This window comes from Suillus clintonianus, assembly GCF_016758775.1.
Source record: "Suillus clintonianus strain FC179 chromosome Unknown DEU56scaffold_3, whole genome shotgun sequence".
NCBI lineage: Eukaryota > Fungi > Basidiomycota > Agaricomycetes > Boletales > Suillaceae > Suillus > Suillus clintonianus.
The window spans coordinates 434,424-453,694 of NW_024539227.1; the positions used below are offsets into that span (position 1 = coordinate 434,424).

Consider the following 19,271-nt stretch of genomic DNA (forward strand, 5'->3'; position numbering starts at 1 on the left):
AAGGTGTCTGCTTATAAGGTAGAGGAAACCGAACAGGTGGGTCTCATGAGTATAACATAAATATTCAATTGAGCCGAATCTTGAATGACGGATCCGACCAACCCAGCTGAGCGGGAAGGCTACAAGCACTGAAACTTTCGGGACGGTGTTTATAGCGAATCGCCTGATTCGGCGATTTGCCGGTCCTCGTGTACGACCACCAGGAGCCACCAGATGGCAGACAGTGGCATGTCAGGCCGAAGCAACGATAGTCTATCACAAGAATGGTTCTCAAAGGTGCTTGCAACAGTCTAGATCCTTATCTGAAACTGAGTTGATTATCGGATTAGTTCAAATACATATGTGTTCCGTTACTGGAGAAGTCACAGCTATCCCCCGGGACCGTAGCAGCTGTCTTGTCTCTGCTCTCCAGCCTTGAAAGCGCACTACTCAATGTTGGTGAAACTAGCTTCACCCTGTCTCAGTCCTTGGTCTCGTATATATTTTTCCCATTGTCCACGATCCTCCGCCGGAATGAGCCGTCTACCATTCCAGACCAAATTATGGAGAAGATATTTCGCATTCTTGCCATTCTATGCGAAACATGGTGGTGGTCCTTTGACATACAGATATGGGATCAGATATTCAAGCTTTGCAGCTCTATCATCGGGAGTGACGAAGGCAAGGGCAAGGGCAGAGTCAGGGATGATGAAACCAAAGAAGCAGCAGCACGATGCCTGTGGGCTATTCTTCGGGAACGTCGCGCAGATGAAGCACCGCAAGACTCTCCTGAGGAACTGTTGCGCACGCGTGTTTCGCAACTTCGAGCGCATTCTCAAAGCCTGCAATTCATGCCTGTTCTCGGGCAGACTATCAATACGCTCCTCCTCACTGCAAAGTCTCCTCATCTCCCATTGCAGCGCGTTTCGCTGAAAAATCTTCGTGCACTCATCAGTGTATATGCTTCAGAGCAATTCTTACCTTCCATCTTGCCTGGTGTCGTGAGCAGCATGACCAGAATTGCTCTTGGAATGTCGAGCAAGAAGGGATGGGTCAATGGAGACATCGTCGCTCTGAGCCTTGAGACCCTGGGGCCTATAATCGTGAAGTCGTTAGGAGACGATGTATCTATCCGAGAGGGTGTCGTTCGGAGTGTCGTGGACCTTGAAGACTTCATCAACCTCGCAGACGCTCCTGCAGTGAATCCAAAACCACCCGACTTTCCTTCTTATCTGACTCCACGTACTTCGAGTTGGTTGCGTGCGTCGGCATCCCAATTGCACATCGCGTTAAATTCTTTGACACTTCTCGTGAATCATCCGACTCCGCTTGCTTTGGTTGCTCTGTCGTCTTTCTCAAGGGACATCCTTGCCTCCACACATCTGACTCTTCCCCAATCCCGACCTCTTCTGTTATCTTGGCTCTTGTCACTATCGAACTGTCCTTTCCGGGAGGTTTCGCAAGCCGCCCACCATGCCCTATCAGAGCTGCTGACGGCTGCTTCGGATGCGAGACTACCGTTACTCCAAGCACTTCTAGAAATTTCAAAAGAGAACCTCAGTTCTTTGCCTCGATCAATCGTTTCCCAAGATGACAACAAGGTAGAACACATTGCAGGCCAGATAGAGGCAATCTGCCGGTTGGCTACGTCTAGTAGCACGTCTTCTACCGGCCTCGGTCTGACATCAATCTCTTTGGGTATCGACGCGCTATTAGGGCCAACCGGCGGAATTGAGAAGTGGGGTTTTACTCTGCTTTCTGTTTTAGAGTTCACGAGTCCACAAGTGACTGTCAGCCAGGGTTCCGTCGCCCAACTCTTACTAGAGAATAATGCGGACAGCCCGGACACAATTAATTTCCCCGAGGCAATGCTAAAAAATGTCCTCGCAAGGTCTACACGCGATGCTCTGGCTCGCATGCTACGTGCTTTGGGGGAAAGCAGCGGCGAAAATAGTATCTATGCTGTTGAATGGTTCATCAGTACAGGACGTTATTCACGAACCAACAATGCCGTTGCGGCATTATGGTGTGCTGCTCGCCTCCTTGAGGGGATCAGCGGCTTTAGTCTGGATGAAGGCGGCATGACTATTTCGAGCGGGCCCCGGAGCAGGAAACTGGAGCGGTTTGCAAGAGGCTTAGCTCGTGATCTCGCCGAGTTATGGGACGAAGAGCCCGATTTCAATAGCCAGACTGATGCTCCCCGCACGGATCGTCCGACGGATGACTCATTGCTGAAGACGGAATTCACGAAGGGGTTTAAAACTATTCGTGCCAGCCTGCAGGTAGCAGAGCCAAGAGCTACACTTCCTACTCTATCCGAAGATCAACCCGTACTGCATAAGATATTTTGCTTGCAGTTGCTTTCGATTAGTGCAGGCATTTTGCAGGCTCGCTATGCCTCTGTTCTCATCCAGGTCCTCTATCCGGTTTTACATTCGATCGTGTCGCCCACGCCCCATCTTTCCTTGACCGGCCTTGCGACGCTGCATTTTATTTCGGCTGTCATGTCGTACGCCTCTCCAGCCAACCTCCTCCTGTCGAACTTTGACTATGCATTGGACTCTGTTTCTCGCCGCCTTAGCCGGAGATGGCTTGACGTTGATGCGACGAAAGTGATGGCAGTCCTTGTGCGCCTCGTAGGAGCTGATGTGGTGCAGAAGGCTGGCGATGTTGTTGAAGAATGCTTTGACCGTTTGGACGAGTATCACGGGTACGAAGTCATTGTTCAAGGCTTGGTGGGAGTATTAGGAGAAGTGATCAAGGTCATTGAGGCTGAAGAGCCTCCCCCCCAAAAGGAAGGTCAGGACGACATGCAGTCGTCGATGATAACTCGTTCATTGGAGCCACTCTTCGAATGGCTCACTCATCGAAACGATCCCCCACCTCATGAAGACACTACCGACTACGGTCCTGCCCCCCAGAGGGCATGGGGTGCCGCCAAGGCAGATAAAGAATCAGATGAAAAACAGTCAGATGGTCCAACCACACAACCGAAAGTCGCCGAGGACGCCGAGCCTGCGCCTACACCGGGACAAGCCTTGACTAAACAGATGGTTTCGCGATCTATCTATTTCCTCACACACCCGTCACCCATCATTCGAGCTCGGATCCTGACACTGCTAAGCTCGGCTACCCCTGTTCTCCCTGAGTCGGCCCTGATGCCATCTATCCATCAAGCTTGGCCATTCATCCTGAACCGCCTCAATGATGCCGAGCCATTTGTAGTCAGTGCGGCTGCTGGTCTTGTGGAATCCCTCGTGACCCACGTTGGCAATTACATGGGCCGGCGAGTATGGGACGATGTTTGGCCCCGTTTCGCCAGCATTCTAAAAAAGCTAGATGCTTCCGATGATCAGAACGCCCTCGCACGCCGTGGTTATGGAGCGGTAGGAACGGAATCAGCATACACTCACTCTCACCGCTTATACCGCTCCATTTTGAGAACAATGACTGCTGCCGTGACCGGCGTTCATATGCAAGACACATCCGGCTGGCAGGTCATCCTTGCATTCAGGCGCTTCTTGCACAAACAGGCACATGAGGAACTACAGGCCTGTGCAAGAGAGTTGTATGTGGCACTCGGCAGGGGTAATGAAGATGCCGTATGGCTAGCCCTTATGGCGACGTGTGGGCATCTGACTGGGGAGGTCGCTTTCTTGAGAGACTACAAATGGGATATACAAGATAATGTCCGTGTAATCTTGAACGAGTAAAGCATATCTTCGGTTGGTATCGTATTAGTCTTACTACCAATTTCCGTTGCTATTTTTATGGTTCTGGGGGTGGAACGTGTCGGAAAATCTCTACTCCAGCCTCCTGAAACAGTCGTGCGGACGCTTCATCTCTAAAACAAAATGAGAGAAATGCAGGATAAGAGATAGACACACTTACACCTTATAGCTCAAATTGTAGACTACTCTTTTAACACCGCTTTGGATAATCTTGATAGTGCATTTCAAACACGGACATCTAGGCCCAGAATGTAACTCAAAAGTAAAACAGAAATGTGGTACCCACGTATTGCAATACATAGTGGCATTCGCGCCAACCCGATCTCTTCCTGCTTCCAAGAGCGCATTTTCTTCAGCATGTAGGCAAAGGCATTCAGTACCATTGGTCGCCGATGTGCGATTGCAATGTCCGCACCCCCCTGTGTTATAATTAGCAGGTAACGGGGGGAAAGGAAAGACAAATACCATCATTGCAGTTTTTTACGCCACGAGGAGTGCCGTTGTAACTGTGAACCGAAATAATAGAATCAGTGCCCGAAGGAGACCGAATTGCAATTCGATCGTACCCTGTGGAAACAATACGGTTTTCGCGGACAAGTATAGCGCCTACGCGGCGTTTCATACAGTTGGAACGTTGCGAAGCAAGATCTGCGAGCGTCTGGAACCCATCTAGTCCATCTGATTCCATCAATGGCGTAGAACAACGTTCATACCATGAAATATGTATCCCATTGCGGTCTGAGTCGATTTGTATTTGTGATATCTAAAGAATCCAGGTGACAATGAAGTTCTGCGATAGAATCGAAAGAATTGACGATTCTGAGTTTGACCTGCGGGCTTGCGCGGTGAAGGAGTGAAAATCCGCTGGGAGAGTCTGGCCCTGATCTGTCTCCAAACACTTCGCGGTCATGTTCCCGCACGAACTCTTCGAGGGTCACTATTGGTATCAGATTAGGTTGGGTTTCAGCTAGACGTTCACACCAGCTGACCAGATAAATGCCCGTGACAGCGGTGATAACGTTGTAGGGTAGGCGCGTCTACGCTAATCAACATGAAGAAGGGGCGCCTGATGAAGTAGTTCACTAGTCTATCTGAGTCGAGGTCAGTCGTAACGAAATTTGACCGCCAATGCTGTGTGACGTGATCCAGCAACAGGGCCGGTGAGCCAAAGGAAAGAGTTTTCAGGTTCGAATTTTGGGAGGGAGAGGGAGACGTGGGCGAGTCCAATGACAAGAGGCGTCCCTGCTCGTCACTAATATTATTGGTTTGCACCGGAAGCAGGGGCAATTCCAAGGCCGGCTGGATGACTGGATTTTTAACACTTTCTATGATCTGAGGGGACCATTGTTGATATTCTGAATTCAGGGAATAGGGTGCTTAGCAGAACCTGCCTCTACATCCTTGTCGCGCAAGTGGACAGACGTGAAACCTTTAGCAATCAGATAACTTTCGACAGTAGACTTGCCCGAAGAACGCGGACCGATGATAGCAATGAACATCGGGGCGCGATACACACGAAAGATAAAGTAGAAGGTGTAATCAGACGAATACGTTCCGCTGGAGGCGTAAACTGAATCCGCAACGGAAATTGATCACGTGATTTAGTATGGAACGTAACTCTAGTCATTTTAGCCGCAGCTCTTTCGCTCTTGTGCAGCCCTTCGTGTCTCGAGTGCCACGACTCGGACCGTTTATATCATGATAGAGCAGTTTCGGACCAATGATTGAAGTGCGGGCTTACTAGCTGAGCCCTTCAAGTTTGGTAAGACTCGGACTAGGAGCTCCTTGAAAACCGGATCTAGGTGAGGAACGTGGTCTAATGAATTGGCTCATCGGAACGACATAAATATTACTGAGACGATAGCTATCGAAGTTGGGGACGCGGTGTTGTGTAAGTTAACCGAGTTTTGGGGAATCCAAATTGCAATTCAAGTCCCCGTCGTCACTTCGTGGTCGCGTGGTCAAACCGTAACGGAGATGGTCCCGGACCATGCACTTTGAATGTTTTTGAGTGCTCCGTAAAGTCTGGAGAAGTGAGATTGCCCCTGCATGTGTTAGGCGGGAGATCATAATAGCCAATAAAATGGCAGTGCGAAGAAGGACTGATCACGAGCAAATTGACGGTTCAGCAGCACAGGCTGACAAGGGCAGTGCGCACTGCCGCATGTGTTTGGCCGTGTTTGGTATTTTGTGCATCGCAGGACATTAATATTGACAAACAACTGACACCCACTCTACGCAATCCGATGGTCATCTGACAGAATTACCTTCTGGAATCATGTCAAACCCAGAAATGCTGTATGAGCGCCAAACGCTTCAGTCATGACAGCGTTGCTCATTTTTTGCTCTTGAATGTCCGACTTCCATGCCGGTCGATCGGCCCATCAATTACCTTTCTTGTGGCTATCTGCACAGGCTCTCGTGGGCTTCGCAAACCGATATTTACGAATCGATCAGCCACAAGTCGATTAGGTGCATTATCGTGCATAGCCTTTTCGTCTTCTCGAGATTCATTTTGGATGTTATGTGTATTTTCATATTTCCTCCCTGGTACGTATAAAGGTAGATAAAGGTGCGCTCATAGTCGGCTGCTGAAATTTTATCAACGGCGCCTTGACCGTTGTTCCATCTATTTACGATGGGCTCCGTCGATATTCAAGATATAGCCTCCCGAAAACAAGAGGAGCGCGAGGCAAAGCTATCCGCATATCGCAAAGGGCGCATTCATGTTCCAAATGATGCCATTGACATCTCACAGTACCCGCTTAGCAAGCTCACAGAGACGGAGCGTGCTATCGTCAAATGTGATGCAACCAGCATCGTAGATTTGATTCGTAAACGAGTCTATACTGCCCAGGACGTTCTGCAGGCCTTCGTCAAAGTAGCGGTGGCTACCCAAGACATCACAAACTGTCTCACAGAAGTTTTGCTCGATGAAGCATTCCTGCGAGCCAGAGAGCTTGATCAATATCTGGAGACAACTGGAAATGTCGTGGGACCGCTACACGGTTTACCAGTTTCGATCAAAGATCACATCAAAATCAAAGGTCTGGATACTTCGTCAGGGTATCTTGGTGAGACCTATGTTTTCTACCCAAATCAATTGTTTATCGCTTTTTGAATCAAGGCTGGGCGTACAAAACTGTCGCCGACAGTGACGCGCTGGTGGTAGAAATTCTACGCAACGCCGGTGCAATTCTATATGTCAAAACACAGACTCCGCAAACTTTGCTTGTTAGTAACGCTCTATGCATCTTCGTGCATTCGCTTACCTGGTTTTCAGTCACTCGAGACCGAAAATAACGTATTCGGCAGGACTATCAACCCGTTTAATCGCAACTTGACTCCTGGAGGAAGCAGTGGTGGCGAGGGGGCGCTTATAGCATGTCACGGTAGCCCTATGGGGGTTGGAACTGATATCGGGGGGAGTATTCGGATCCCTGCAGCCCACTGTGGTTTGTACGGGCTGAAAGGATCAGTCGCGCGTCTGCCACATTCTGGTCTCCTGGGCTCGCATGACGGGATGGATGCAATCATAGGTTGTGTCGGGCCGTTGGCAACATCTGCAAGGGACCTCGAGTTATTCTGTCGAGTTATGCTTGATGCAAAGCCGTGGCTCAATGAACCTCCACTCCTAGAAATGCCCTGGAAACAAGATGTAGCGAACGGGGAAGGGTTACCAGATAAACTTGCAATTGCTATCCTTTTTGACGATGGCGTTGTTGCACCCCATCCTCCAATCACACAGGCTTTGAAGAAATACAAAGACACCCTAGAACGTGCTGGACACGAGGTAATCGAATGGTCAGCGGTGGATCATCAGCATGGATGGGATCTGATTGTGAGATACCTTTGTTTTCCGGTACTAAATCTAATGGATTTATTATTCATGTAGACAAAGCTGTATTTACTAGACGGCGGAGCAGAGTATCACGAAACCATCAGAGCAGGTGGAGAGTCCGCGGTTTCTCAAACAGAATGGATCCTCAAACACGCACAGGGATGTGATCCGTACACACCCGCAAAAATTTTCAAGCTCAACTTAGAACGGGAGGCGTTCCGTTCCAAAGCATTGGCACACTGGAATGCTTCTCGCCAGCGTACTGTTAGTGGACGTCCTGTGGACGCTATCCTCTGTCCGGTTGCGCCCACTTTAGCTCCACCCCACGACACGACCAGCTGGTGGGGTTATACGTCTCATTGGAACCTATTGGACTTGCCAGGCGTTGTCTTTCCCGTTGACCGGTTCAAAGCCGCAGCAGCTGCCACCTACCCACCTCTTCCACTTCCAAGGAATGATGTTGAAAATTTTATTCATAGTCAATGGAACCCTGCCACATATGATAATGCTCCCATATGTCTACAGCTCGTGGGTCGGAGGCACAACGAGGAGAAGTTGTTAGCTATGCTAAATGTGGTGGAGAAAGTGTTCTTAGAGAATGGCTTGTAGACAGTTGTTGATACGTATCATGTATTTTTTTTCTCCGATTCCTTAAAATATCGACGTTCTTCATGAAATTTATTGCCACGAGTCACGACCACAGCTCAACCGATTCCGATGAAATGTAATCGCCTGAAATTCATTATGGCATGTTCGTGCCAAGTAATCTCTGCCTCAGGTGACAATTTTTGACCGAATGACCAAGTTTAAACGTTTAAATTTCAGGCTCCCGCTTATCTTGAACAGCTAGTTCTTCAACGTGGAATCAGCACCTTATGTCTCTTTTGCGTGCATAGGTTGAAGTACGTGGAGAACGTCGCCAGTACGTTGCACGCGAGCTAAAATTCATCAACGAATACAATGTCACAACGTATCTGTTGTGACTCCACGCCAGGCTTCTGCGCTGCCACCACAGGATGGCCATGGCAAGCTAGTACCACTGGCAGGCTAATACCTGTGCCAGACTCGAATGTCGTTCGTCAGCCACGACAGAAATCATATTGCTGTATGTTAATGTAACAATCGGAGTCGCAGACGGTGAGTATAATTCACCGAATACTTGCATGGTCGAGCCATCTGGCAGGCGAGTACGTTGGTCCTGGCTATAGATACAGGATGGCGAACGGTAAGTTTTCCATTCTCCGTGCAACGTTTTTCATTGTATTTGCCTGTCCCCGTAGTTGTTATCCACGGTCTTACGTTTTCACGTTCGGAGACGTTGACTCTCTTATCCAGCCTGTGCTCTACTTGAATATCGGAACGTTTAGGTAAATTCCTTGAGACCCAACGTAGGTCCGCAGGTGCTGTATCTACTAGGATGGTAGGCTATAAAGTAGAAACTGGCTCGAGGTTCCAACTATCCTCATACCCAGTTTCTATCCTTCAAGCACTCAAGCCCTCATATCCTCAAATAAAACATGCCTGGCTTGCTTTCGTCTATACAGCGCTTCGACCTGTCTACGGGCATCTCAGAAGATGTATGGGCCATTCTATATGCCAATGCTGCTCGTGCCAATCTTATCCTTCCCCACGCCGAGAAGGTTTTCGGTCGCCAAAGGTTTACACCCAAAATCAGTTCCACTGAGCAGCTTTGGCTGGTGTACTTGAATCCTAGAACTTCCGAAATCCAATTCATTCTTTCCCTCACGACAGGGCCACAAGCCAAATACCCCCTGTTCATCGTCCCTACAGTCCCCATCGCTGAATTGACACCCAAGTTCCTCAAAAGCCCCATGGAGGCGCTGTGCAACGCGCTTCTGAATGAATCTGGCTTCAGGAAACAGAGGGTGTTTTCCGCCTTTTCCGTTGAGCCGGTCACGGAAGCCTTCGCTCTCGCATGGGAGAAATTCACAGGGATTGCTCGCATCAAGGAGCCATACTACAGTTCAATTTACTCGACGTGTACCAAAAGCACATTGGTCCGACAGCAGCGAGCTCCCCGTCCATCAGAGGATGTGGCTCTCGCACCGCGCCTTGCTTCAGAGCAGGATGTCGAACAGATGACTGTGCTATGCCAGGAATTTGCTGCGACTTCGGTATGTCTTTTGCACCCTCTCTAAAGGACAAGCGTTTATAAGTCCCTGTAGCCTCCATTCGTTCTCAGCACCGAGAAATCCCGTGAGGAGGCTATGCTCTTGATTGCAAACAAGCAAGTCTGGGTGCACGAGATCCAAAAGCCCAATAGAAAACCTGAGATTGCGACTATCGTTGCTGTGACGCGGAAGTCCAAGGATGTTGCTGCCATCACAAAGGTCTATACGCCAGAGAAGTGGAGGGGCAGAGGCTGTGCCGAGAGACTGGTTCGCCATGTCTGCATCGAGTACGTATCATTGGCTATGATTTGCACCACGCCACTCACTTCTTTCTGAATAGGTTGCTGGAGAAGTACGAGGAACTTGTGTTATACGTCGGCGTTGACAACTCCGCGAAGGAGGTGTATAGCCGCGTGGGCTTCCAGGATCTTCGTCCTGGGTCTGCCTCGGAGCGCTGGCTTGAACTTGGTTTTGATCAGGCCAAAGTTGAACTCGGTCACTGGTAGATTTTTATGCATACATTTCTACTCTTTATCGCTCCGCATGGTCTCCTACATGTCTTTCTAACATCTTGCATCTTGTCTGTATCATGACACTTCACCTGGAACTTTGTATCCATAGCATGAGTACTTTACTTATCTGTACATATCTCCTACCTGATGTAAATACATATATAATTACTGTTCTCGTTGTTTGAGCCACTGGTCACCAAAGGCTTCGTCGTCAGGATACGCTGCATTCAGTTCTGGGCTCAACAGAAACCTTGCTTTCCCGTCATCTTGTGTCAAGTCCTCAAAGTACCTCCCTGCCTCTGGTGCATCTACAAAAATTCTAAGTACATCCGCTGACTTTAGGCAGGTCGTTCTGATGTTGTCCTCTGCAACATCTGCGACATCGCAGGGCAATTCAGAGACGTCAGCCCTGGCATTAAGATGTAGGGAATACACCTACAGCGTGAGGAACCGTTCTGAGTAAGAGCGTGATAAAAGGGTTGATGGCGCCCTCTCGAGAGTGAATCAACACCCATCTCACGGATCCAGTCCTCGGTCGCTGCACAGGAGGGCTGGCAAAAGAATACATACAGTGAGCGATGAAATTCATCATGAAAATAGCCTCAACACCCACATCCCAACCGTATATATATCCTACGTATCCGTGGGCTGCATGCTTGAAAACCATGCCAACGAAGAATTTCACATTCAGTGTGAATACAGACCGAGGGTGACAAGTAGCGGCCGCTTCCTTCTCGTCCTCCATGACAGCCTTGCAGTGCGTCGTGAGCTGCTCTTGGAGACGCGGGTTTAAAAGAGGGGTCAATGAGTCGACAAGGACTGGCAACAGATCGAGGAGGAACCGATTGATGTGTTTCATTATATTCAAGAGATACCTGTGGTTGTTCATAAAGATGACATTGACCACGAGGCTGGCATAGAATGCTGTGTGCAGCACAACTTCGGGAACTGCACCTGCGGGAAAGTTGGAGAAGGACGCTAAGACATTCCGGGACGCCCGAACGAGCATAGACGTGGATGAAGCAGGGGTAATATAACGGAGCATCGAAGTAGCAGTGATTCCTGCTTGAACAAGGAAGTGTGGAATATCGTCTTGGAGTGTCAGAATGGCCTGTGTTCGTGAGCCAAAAACGTCGACAAAGATATCTGGGACATCTGGGTCAGGAGAAGACACAACAGCCAGGACTCTGGTAGGAAAGTCGACAGGTGCTGTCGTGACGCCCATTTTTCGTGCAATGCACACGAAAACGTATACAAGTGATATAGGAATAGTTGCCTTGTGTGTAGTCAAGAAAAGGTGGGGAAACCGGTTTTGCAACATGTGAAACCGCTGTCCTGGATTGTTGTTGGAAAATACAATGTCATATTTGAGGAGAGCTCACCATCCGCAGCTTCAAAACCGCAACTCCACAAGAAGTCGCAGATGGACGAACAGACAAGTCTGAGCTTTCCAGCATCACTGTTGAATTCAGCCGGATCGAGGGGAATTTGGCGCTCAATAAAGTAGGCTTTGCAGAGCGCCGCAAGTTCGTCAATCTGGGACAAGACCTCGAAGGAGCTTAGCAACTTTTAGCAGTGAGTCAGCTGAAACCACGAACTTTCATGGGAGGGTATACGAAAAAGCTGGACACACAAGCGAATGAAAGTTCCAACGCTTGGGGTGTGTCATTAGAAATAAGTTTCCCCCAGGTGCGGACAGCATGACTTCTAGCAATAGCACCAAGAAGCATTTGAGCCCAAAAGCGAGTGGGAACCGCATGAGGGGGGACGGGTCTCCGCTCTGGACTCGGAGCGGCACCTGGGTCGAGGAATGTCTCCGGAAGCGGATAGCTTGCAGCCGTCTCGAGGACATTCCATGCATCAAACGAGAACATGGTATTGACCTCTCGCGCTTTTTCCAGTCTTCCATCACCCCGTTCCGCGACAATCTTTGATAATATGTCCAATGTCTCGAGGTCTATGCGCCGCCTCTCGAGATACATCAGTCGCCAGTCGCCACCTGTAGACCGCTTTCGCGATTGCTCTTTCGCAGGGTCACATATTGCGTATCGGACACGGTAATGTGGCTCCCATAGTCCTGAAACAGATGCAGCTGCCCTCAAGGAAGGACTTGCCTTCAAGCAAGAAATGAGCACAGTAATGCTCTCATCAGAATCTGTAGATGGGGTCAACTGCTCGAGAATATGTACGTAGAGGTCAAAGGGAAGCTCCCGTGTCGTCATCGTGGTAGACCTCTATGATAAGTATGCCAGTGGTTCAAATTCGAAAAACCCCATGATAAGATAAGATAAGATAAGATGACAAGGTATATATAGAACGGTATGGATTAAATATAGATACAAGCTTTGGACAAACATCGATAACGCATTTTCTAAAGATAAATCCGTTTAGGTACTAGTTCTTGGGGGTACTAGCTTAGTTCGCACAGTCCGGTTCCCTTTCGCCCCCGTCATGATGTATCTAATATTAGTGTTACTGCACAAGCAAGTCGTCCATTGTCTGGAGCACGTTTTCCCAGAACTGCTCCACCATTACCTTCTCAAAACCATTCACATCATATCCGAGGCTGATCCATAACTTGCCGGCGAACGTATACCCAAATAGCAACATGCCTCCAGATCGCTGTCGCGAACCAGTCGTCAGTGTATGGAGCTTGATGGCGGGGAATGTTCCGTGTTTATATATGCCATCAAGGTTTCCTAGAAGCGATAAGCCAATTAATGCGGCAGATGGCGTCCGTAGTGCGGTATCCGCAGTTGGAACAGGAGGAGGGGGGACAAAAGTTCCACGTTCCCTTTCATCGTCTTCTTTGGCCCAAAGACGAGCCCGTTGACCCCTCTCTTCAGCCATCAAGAGACTACGTGACACGATCATCCGGTTTTTGGCAGCTCGGGTGCTCTGCTCCTTTGCAATCCGAGCCCGATGCCAGAATACCGAAGACAATTCGATCGACCGAGGTATAAATGTTGGAAGGATCACGTTGAAATAGCCGACAGCAAGGAACCAGTACGAATCGTTTGCTGGCTTCACCGTGAAATACGGGCGCAGGTTTAAGGCCGAGTACATCATCCTGCTCAAAGGGTTAAATACGTAAGCCACAACCAAATTGTTCTGACTTGCATTGACAAGTTCGGTTTCTCAGAGCACATCTTTGCCCAAGCAATGTTACAAATGGCAAATAGAGCTGCGGAGATGGATACACCATGCGCTTTGCATTTTTTCAGAATGCTTGTTGTCCGCTCTGGATCATAAGAAACAGTAGGGACAATGGTATGCCTAGGCTTCTTTGTCTGTCGACGGAACGAATGTCCGCCCTGTCAAGTTGTCAACAAATTACCCGTTAACAGAAGGCACAATATTCACCACAAGTCTTTGCTGACTCAACTGGAAGTCGACCTTTTCGACTGCACTGCGCAGTTTACTGTGGCTGACGGTGAAGTTGTCTTCCAAGGCATTCGGTAATACAGCAGTAGCCTGGAGTTGTTGCTCAGCTAGATTTGAGACCATACAACAGAGATGCATACCTTGGTAGAGTCTGTGCCCCAACGAGAGCTGAGCTCTTCCTTCAGCTGAGCTTCAAGGTCAGAAATGGTTTTGTCACTGCCGAGCAACCCAAAAAGGTCGTTTGCAAATTGATGCAGTGCCATACCATCTCCCAAAAAGTGACCAGCACAAATCATGAGGTCATGATTGTATGAAGGAGATTCGCGCTCGTCAAACGATGACGTAGAGCGGGGCGTTAGAGGGGGGCTAGGTAAAGATGTGCCTCCTTGAGACACGACAAGATAGGACACACGGTCGTTCGACAGCGTTCGGTCTCCATTCAGATACGAATCGATGAGTTCTAAAGCTTACATAAACATCACAAAATTAGGACGTTGACAAGGACGTACCATCCTTGGTCGAAGTTCTGTATTCCAGATTGCGGTCCGCATCAACCAAAGCATCTTCCACAGATTGTGGAGGGGTAAACCTGGAGATAAAATTGTGTGGTTGCAAGCATCAAGTGAGGAACTGCAACTTACACAAATCTGACGTCGTCGTAATCGTGCATGACGACCTTCGAAGCCAAGAGTGGATGCCGAATACGAAGGATTGCCCACACCATGCGAACTCGGGCCCGACGAACGACGTGTTCTGGAGCAACGAAGCCCAAGTGAAGGTACCTACGTGGTGGCACAGCCCATCATGAGATCCTCAAATATTGAAGAAATTTTCGGGAAAGCTCACATGTCATTAACGCCAGTTGCGCGAGACGGAAGAAAGTAAGATAATTCGCTGTCGCCCAATGGGCGTTCCACCTTCCATGTAGCTGTCTGAGATGAGCAATAACTTCCTTGAGGTTTTGGATCCAAATCCTCGTCAGAGACCCTGCAAGAGGGATCCAGCAGCACTGGAGACGAGGAATCCATATCCTCTCAGCCGCTTAGGAGAAATGTGGGGACATCTTATAGCATTTCATATTGCTTGCTCGATTTGCAAACCGCGCGATCGGTTTAGTGCTTTGAATTGATCACAACTGGTTCGTTGAAGTTCGGTTTGTATTGAACTGGTTTACTATTTGAATATCAACGTTGATGTCAACTTGGAGTTTGTTCAGGGTGAAAGAACGAACCTCACTGTCACGTCGCCACCGCATCCGCCGAGGCACACTAGGGCCTACTAGGGCACACTAGGGTGGCCGCGACAGCTTGCATCCTTGACCATGACAAAAATCGCCCACGGCCGACACAATATCAAAATGGCGATAAGCGGCATTTGAGGCACTGGTGGATATCTTGTGACCGATTCATGTCACTCCTCGTGTCATGGTTCTCAGGTCCGACGTCCTTGCTTCAGGCCTCGGCCGTCAAACAGCTGCACCTGTCGACTCCCAACTTTTATCCACCAGGAACTAATCTCAGGAACTTCCATAATGTGATTCCTTGGCCAGGCCAGTGGCTCTCGGGTCAACATTGTGACTAACGTACTATGCAGCAACGGTATCTTGAACTTGTCTGATCTAGACTCGACTCAGTTCGACCGCAAACGCCATAAAACTAGAGTTAATGATGATCAACGCAAATTCGAGCTGCAATATACTGGTGAAGACCATCCCGAGTCTCGCCCGGCCGCCGAGATCAAGTTGTCCCTGGGCCTGATGACTCCGAACGTTCAAGTCAGTAAAAATATCCGACAGACACAGCCTGCGGCATCTCGCAATCCTTTCTAACAACTTTTCACGTTATGAGGGACTGATATCATCTGCATCACCTAGTCTTCTGTGACGTATCACCGACCTGATTATAGGCACGCAAACAAAATAGATATAGCTAACGACTAGTATGTAAGACTGTAAGTGTCCGTAACTGTGCATTGATGGTAAGTAAGAGTAGTACGTGGTCCATTAAGAATCGTCTCGGGTAGCAACGTACACGCTGTGATGATCACTCGTGGCAATTTTCCGTGTCTATTAGAAGGACACTCGTGTCTAGGGACAACTTCTTACACCTTCTCCTCCTCCTCCGGCACTCCGAAAACCACCGTAACCTCGCCATCATCAGAATCTTCCTGATGCTTCCTATTTCCTATAGCCTCGAGGTCAACATCCTTGCGCGGCGGAGGTGCGGCTTCCAATGATTTGACCCAGGTGTAATAACTAATTACCAGGAAAGAATGTGCCATCAGTACTCCTGCAGGATCGTAACTTCAATACCACAAGCACGTACATGGTGCCTATCATGATAACGAGAATAGAACCTGCGCGATTGCTGTGCGAAGGTGGAGTTCATCTCGGAGAGTTTACGGATCAATAGCGAGTACATACACCGTCATTATGTCTTTGAATAGCCAGACACCCAACAGGGTTTGGATAACTGATCTTAAAGCCTGCGGCAATTAAATGACCCCATTAATTCTCTGTATACAGTGAATATGACTCACGCTGGAGAACATGTGTGTAATAGGACTTGTAACCTTGATGCTCAGCAGGCCGGCGATGCAAAGTAAGAAACCGAAAATGCCGGTCACGATGCTCCCCCATAGAAACACACGCCCGTCCCAGTTCGAATCGTGCATAAGGTCCTCAAGAGTGGAAATTTCTCTGTAAAGCAAGACAAAAGGGAAAAGAAAAATTGCAGAGCCTAAGTTGGTCCAGTATGCAAGTTGTATGGTTGAGTTGTTGCAATAAGGGAGGGATGACTTGATAAGAACAGCATGGAAAGCAATGAAAAGCGACGAAAGGAAGCCGTAGAACAGAGAAAGACTTGAAGGCGCAGCGTTGGCCGGCACCATGGCAGACGGCGCCACGCCGAGCAAGAAACCTATGGCAACTGTCCCGGCAGCAATTCCAACTCGAACAGAAGGCACAGTGTGAGTATGCGCGGAGAATACAAGGATGGTCAGAGGTAGGACAAGGCCACGCGCAATCTGTGGAGTTAAACAGCAGTTTTTGCATTTCTAGAATACCACACACCTGGAAGAAACTGGCCTCGACATCACGAAGGCATAACGTATTGAAAATGAGTCCAATGATGTTGACAAGGACTACAGGTGCGAGCTTCTTGGCGGTCTCGAGCTCGATCTTGGGTATCTCGACACGCGGGATGAACATAGCTGCCACGTGGAGGAGCAAGACTGCGATGAGCAGCTGCAGCAGGAGAAAGAGCAGCGGTAGATCTGGTGAGCTATTAAGGACGGCTTTGTTCCTGTCCTCAGAGGTTGAGTTAACATTAACACTCTAGCTAGACCACCTTACACAAAAACCATCTGCCAGTGTATTCATCAGGGGCTGAAGTGACATTATGCGCGCACATTGGTACTCACCACCAGTGCGGCGGACATGTAAAAGCCCACAACCGCCGCCACCTTTGGTGTGTTCGCATCGAAATATCTGTTATTCATCTTCTCCAAGTGAACGGGGGCTACTGGAAGAGCGCATGGATCAAGCTCTGTGGTTTTAACGTGGAAAAGATCATGCCATCAATCTACCAAAGTGAGCTGGTTCACCGTGCGGGCGAGCCTCCATCCAAAATGGTAACTGCAGATCATGGTAAGGGGCAGAACGGGGTGGCATGACCGCGTCACCGTGACTGCTTTTCGCACGGACAGCAAACCGCAATGAGATCATATCCGGAACCCCCTAGCATACAAATATAACGAATATTGATTTGAGCCTCTCCCACCCTTGTCTGTGTCATGGATAGACGATCAGATGAGTGCCTGCTAGGAGAGAGTTCAAGACAAGACGCCTACGACGACCCAGAGAGCCCGTTTATCCCCATGTTCCGTGCCAAATCATTGACACCAGCTCAAGGCAGAAATCGACCTCTCAGGACGTTATGCACAGTTCTGGCGGCTGTCTCTTTACTCAGCTTTGCAGTTGTCCTGCTTAAGCCTTTGAGCTATTGGGACATTGAGGATGCGCCTGCGCATTCCGCTATCCTCAACTCTCAATCTTACGTTCGAGGCCCGCCCACACAAGGCTTTCGAGGTCAGTCAATTCGCGACAGTCATGCCTCTCAGATCTCACAACAATGGACTCAGATAACCTTCGTAATGACACAAATTACATTACATCGTGGATTTCTGCAGGATGGAGTACGTCAACCCCAGCCAACCCGCCAATTGCACCGCTGACTCCGCAGTTACTTGTTAGCGAATGACGTGATGACCTATGTAAGTCAAGGATTTGCCATCGGCCCCGCTTGCTCACAGAACCTAGGGGAATTTGATCTACCTCGCACTCATAACAGGGCGCATACCCATAATCGCGAAGTTCATCCCTTCTCATGTCGATAACAGTGCACCTCCATTTGCCTTTGGGGAGGTGATCGACGTCCCTCGGCTTAGCAAAGCCATAGGAATCCCCTTGCTTGAATGGCACGAAGTAAAGGACTCGGAAAGTCAGGTTGTCGACGATCTTGGTTGTTGGAGTGTTTGGGAGAGCGTTCAAAAGCAGGATCCCCATCCACGGGGAAGTCCCTCCCTGAACTGGCTCAAGCTTGGTGAGACAACTTTAAACATCTCTAGCTAGTGATTAACCGCACATCGATCACAGATATTTCGTGGACGCGAACCCCAGATTGGGTCAAGCTGACACCTCCTGGCATAGAAGACAATCATGCTTCCTTTTGGTCTCTTGCAACACTCGGATTTCCGGAGGCTCGCTCGAATAGCCTGGCATTAACGAATCATCCTTCTCCTCAGCATGAGGTTTCTCTTCCCCCGGATGATCAATTACTATGCTTCGATTATCTTTACTACGTGGGCGCCCAGAACGCATGGGAATGGGAATCGGACTATTCTCCTGCATGGAGATTTGTAGGCCAACACATGCGCTGGAATGCGAGCCTTGAAAGGCTTGCTGATGCGCATGCCCGGCGCGCTATGAATGTACCAGAAAATGAACCAACACCACTCGTGAGTGATAGCTTCGGGTACAGGTTGCTTCATGGATTTAAATTATGACAGTATATATCCATCCACATGCGGCACGGCGACTTCCGCGTTTACTGTAATGATTTTCCGGTGGATCAGTGTTTCGCCTCGTTGCCTGTTATTGCGCGCAGGGTGTCCGAGGTGCAAGAGGAGCTTCGCACACAAAAAGGTATCGAGGTCACCAGAGTTATCATGACGAGCGACGAGCGTGACCCAGAATGGTGGTCTGAGGTCAGGGCACTGGGCTGGAATAGGGTAGATTATGCAACAGAGCGGACAGAGGAGATCTATGGAAAGTGGTGAGCCGATTAGATGCCATCTTTTCCTTCTGATGCTAGAAGCTGCTTCTGTTGCCAGGTATCCAGTGTTCATTGACGCTGTCATTCAATCAAATGGAGCTGGCTTCGTCGGCACTCATGGCTCCACGATGACCACCCTAGCCCGCCGCAGAGTGGAGTCGTGGCATGGTGGACCAACCCGGGTAGTCAAATGGGGCTCGCCGGACGCTGATGACCATTGATATAATTGGACTAGTGGAATGGAGATGATGATCTTGCGCCGCACGTGAAATGATCTTTATCGTTGCATTTTTAGACTTTTTATCTAAGTTGCTCGTATGGACACACCTCATATACCAATAATTTATAATGCGCATATT

The 19,271-nt window shown here is 49.1% G+C and overlaps 8 protein-coding genes across 8 annotated transcripts; 4 read left to right on the plus strand and 4 right to left on the minus strand.

Moving 5' to 3' along the window:
- Window positions 1–147: 147 nt before the first annotated feature.
- On the plus strand, window positions 148–3,893 carry DEU56DRAFT_768014 (armadillo-type protein). The gene is made up of 2 exons (XM_041351206.1): window positions 148–276; window positions 330–3,893. The coding sequence occupies exons 1-2, from the start codon at window positions 214–216 to the stop codon at window positions 3,690–3,692; spliced, it is 3,426 nt and encodes a 1,141-aa protein (XP_041214788.1). The 5' UTR covers window positions 148–213; the 3' UTR covers window positions 3,693–3,893.
- On the minus strand, window positions 3,748–4,937 carry DEU56DRAFT_724518 (cytidine deaminase-like protein; the record flags this gene model as incomplete). Its single annotated transcript, XM_041347824.1, has 7 exons — window positions 3,748–3,823; window positions 3,871–3,948; window positions 3,997–4,129; window positions 4,176–4,216; window positions 4,277–4,368; window positions 4,424–4,647; window positions 4,700–4,937. Coding segments are annotated over 7 exons (882 nt in total), but the record flags the coding sequence as incomplete, so codon positions are not given.
- Window positions 4,938–5,947: 1,010 nt separating this feature from the next.
- Window positions 5,948–8,249, plus strand: DEU56DRAFT_768022 (amidase signature domain-containing protein). The gene is made up of 4 exons (XM_041351207.1): window positions 5,948–6,784; window positions 6,838–6,944; window positions 6,994–7,551; window positions 7,606–8,249. The coding sequence occupies exons 1-4, from the start codon at window positions 6,349–6,351 to the stop codon at window positions 8,158–8,160; spliced, it is 1,656 nt and encodes a 551-aa protein (XP_041214790.1). The 5' UTR covers window positions 5,948–6,348; the 3' UTR covers window positions 8,161–8,249.
- A 648-nt stretch (window positions 8,250–8,897) lies between these two features.
- Window positions 8,898–10,609, plus strand: DEU56DRAFT_313931 (uncharacterized protein). The gene is made up of 3 exons (XM_041345600.1): window positions 8,898–9,686; window positions 9,738–9,970; window positions 10,024–10,609. Exons 1-3 carry the CDS (start codon window positions 9,069–9,071, stop codon window positions 10,187–10,189), a joined length of 1,017 nt encoding a protein of 338 aa, XP_041214791.1. The 5' UTR covers window positions 8,898–9,068; the 3' UTR covers window positions 10,190–10,609.
- Window positions 10,317–12,423, minus strand: DEU56DRAFT_768026 (YccV-like-domain-containing protein). The gene is made up of 5 exons (XM_041351208.1): window positions 11,794–12,423; window positions 11,578–11,743; window positions 10,809–11,530; window positions 10,635–10,746; window positions 10,317–10,569 (listed from the first exon to the last, which is right to left on the minus strand). The coding sequence occupies exons 1-5, from the start codon at window positions 12,415–12,417 to the stop codon at window positions 10,361–10,363; spliced, it is 1,833 nt and encodes a 610-aa protein (XP_041214792.1). The 5' UTR covers window positions 12,418–12,423; the 3' UTR covers window positions 10,317–10,360.
- A 42-nt stretch (window positions 12,424–12,465) lies between these two features.
- On the minus strand, window positions 12,466–15,039 carry DEU56DRAFT_768027 (uncharacterized protein). The gene is made up of 7 exons (XM_041351209.1): window positions 14,426–15,039; window positions 14,221–14,361; window positions 14,089–14,168; window positions 13,720–14,039; window positions 13,559–13,669; window positions 13,316–13,509; window positions 12,466–13,265 (listed from the first exon to the last, which is right to left on the minus strand). The coding sequence occupies exons 1-7, from the start codon at window positions 14,605–14,607 to the stop codon at window positions 12,668–12,670; spliced, it is 1,626 nt and encodes a 541-aa protein (XP_041214793.1). The 5' UTR covers window positions 14,608–15,039; the 3' UTR covers window positions 12,466–12,667.
- Window positions 15,040–15,482: 443 nt separating this feature from the next.
- On the minus strand, window positions 15,483–17,217 carry DEU56DRAFT_768033 (uncharacterized protein). Its single transcript, XM_041351210.1, has 7 exons — window positions 17,000–17,217; window positions 16,932–16,942; window positions 16,650–16,881; window positions 16,118–16,603; window positions 16,002–16,063; window positions 15,904–15,945; window positions 15,483–15,833 (listed from the first exon to the last, which is right to left on the minus strand). The coding sequence occupies exons 1-7, from the start codon at window positions 17,075–17,077 to the stop codon at window positions 15,680–15,682; spliced, it is 1,065 nt and encodes a 354-aa protein (XP_041214794.1). The 5' UTR covers window positions 17,078–17,217; the 3' UTR covers window positions 15,483–15,679.
- Window positions 17,218–17,362: 145 nt separating this feature from the next.
- Window positions 17,363–19,268, plus strand: DEU56DRAFT_768038 (uncharacterized protein). Its single transcript, XM_041351211.1, has 7 exons — window positions 17,363–17,666; window positions 17,720–17,773; window positions 17,832–17,851; window positions 17,898–18,180; window positions 18,234–18,595; window positions 18,647–18,912; window positions 18,971–19,268. Exons 1-7 carry the CDS (start codon window positions 17,372–17,374, stop codon window positions 19,131–19,133), a joined length of 1,443 nt encoding a protein of 480 aa, XP_041214795.1. The 5' UTR covers window positions 17,363–17,371; the 3' UTR covers window positions 19,134–19,268.
- Window positions 19,269–19,271: the final 3 nt, after the last annotated feature.

What these genes read in the sequence shown, in the direction of transcription:
- DEU56DRAFT_768014 (XM_041351206.1), top strand. Translation starts at nt 214, where the DNA reads ATGGCAGACAGTGGCATGTCAGGCCGAAGCAACGATAGTCTATCACAA. An exon ending in CACAAGAATGGTTCTCAAAG is followed by an intron (nt 277 to 329) that starts GTGCTTGCAACA and finishes TTATCGGATTAG; the next exon opens with TTCAAATACATATGTGTTCC.
- DEU56DRAFT_768022 (XM_041351207.1), top strand. Translation starts at nt 6,349, where the DNA reads ATGGGCTCCGTCGATATTCAAGATATAGCCTCCCGAAAACAAGAGGAG. An exon ending in TACTTCGTCAGGGTATCTTG is followed by an intron (nt 6,785 to 6,837) that starts GTGAGACCTATG and finishes TTTTGAATCAAG; the next exon opens with GCTGGGCGTACAAAACTGTC. An exon ending in AGCATGGATGGGATCTGATT is followed by an intron (nt 7,552 to 7,605) that starts GTGAGATACCTT and finishes TTATTCATGTAG; the next exon opens with ACAAAGCTGTATTTACTAGA.
- DEU56DRAFT_313931 (XM_041345600.1), top strand. Translation starts at nt 9,069, where the DNA reads ATGCCTGGCTTGCTTTCGTCTATACAGCGCTTCGACCTGTCTACGGGC. An exon ending in AGGAATTTGCTGCGACTTCG is followed by an intron (nt 9,687 to 9,737) that starts GTATGTCTTTTG and finishes AAGTCCCTGTAG; the next exon opens with CCTCCATTCGTTCTCAGCAC. An exon ending in GTTCGCCATGTCTGCATCGA is followed by an intron (nt 9,971 to 10,023) that starts GTACGTATCATT and finishes CTTTCTGAATAG; the next exon opens with GTTGCTGGAGAAGTACGAGG.
- DEU56DRAFT_768026 (XM_041351208.1), bottom strand. Translation starts at nt 12,417, where the DNA reads ATGACGACACGGGAGCTTCCCTTTGACCTCTACGTACATATTCTCGAG. An exon ending in TCGTATACCCTCCCATGAAA is followed by an intron (nt 11,744 to 11,793) that starts GTTCGTGGTTTC and finishes AGCTCCTTCGAG; the next exon opens with GTCTTGTCCCAGATTGACGA. An exon ending in GATATATATACGGTTGGGAT is followed by an intron (nt 10,747 to 10,808) that starts GTGGGTGTTGAG and finishes TTCTTTTGCCAG; the next exon opens with CCCTCCTGTGCAGCGACCGA.
- DEU56DRAFT_768027 (XM_041351209.1), bottom strand. Translation starts at nt 14,607, where the DNA reads ATGGATTCCTCGTCTCCAGTGCTGCTGGATCCCTCTTGCAGGGTCTCT. An exon ending in TACGACGACGTCAGATTTGT is followed by an intron (nt 14,169 to 14,220) that starts GTAAGTTGCAGT and finishes TTTTATCTCCAG; the next exon opens with GTTTACCCCTCCACAATCTG. An exon ending in TGAGTCAGCAAAGACTTGTG is followed by an intron (nt 13,510 to 13,558) that starts GTGAATATTGTG and finishes ACAACTTGACAG; the next exon opens with GGCGGACATTCGTTCCGTCG.
- DEU56DRAFT_768033 (XM_041351210.1), bottom strand. Translation starts at nt 17,077, where the DNA reads ATGAATAACAGATATTTCGATGCGAACACACCAAAGGTGGCGGCGGTT. An exon ending in TTCAAAGACATAATGACGGT is followed by an intron (nt 15,946 to 16,001) that starts GTATGTACTCGC and finishes ACCTTCGCACAG; the next exon opens with CAATCGCGCAGGTTCTATTC. An exon ending in GTTATCATGATAGGCACCAT is followed by an intron (nt 15,834 to 15,903) that starts GTACGTGCTTGT and finishes CCTGGTAATTAG; the next exon opens with TTATTACACCTGGGTCAAAT.
- DEU56DRAFT_768038 (XM_041351211.1), top strand. Translation starts at nt 17,372, where the DNA reads ATGGATAGACGATCAGATGAGTGCCTGCTAGGAGAGAGTTCAAGACAA. An exon ending in GCCCACACAAGGCTTTCGAG is followed by an intron (nt 17,667 to 17,719) that starts GTCAGTCAATTC and finishes CAATGGACTCAG; the next exon opens with ATAACCTTCGTAATGACACA. An exon ending in CCTGAACTGGCTCAAGCTTG is followed by an intron (nt 18,181 to 18,233) that starts GTGAGACAACTT and finishes CATCGATCACAG; the next exon opens with ATATTTCGTGGACGCGAACC.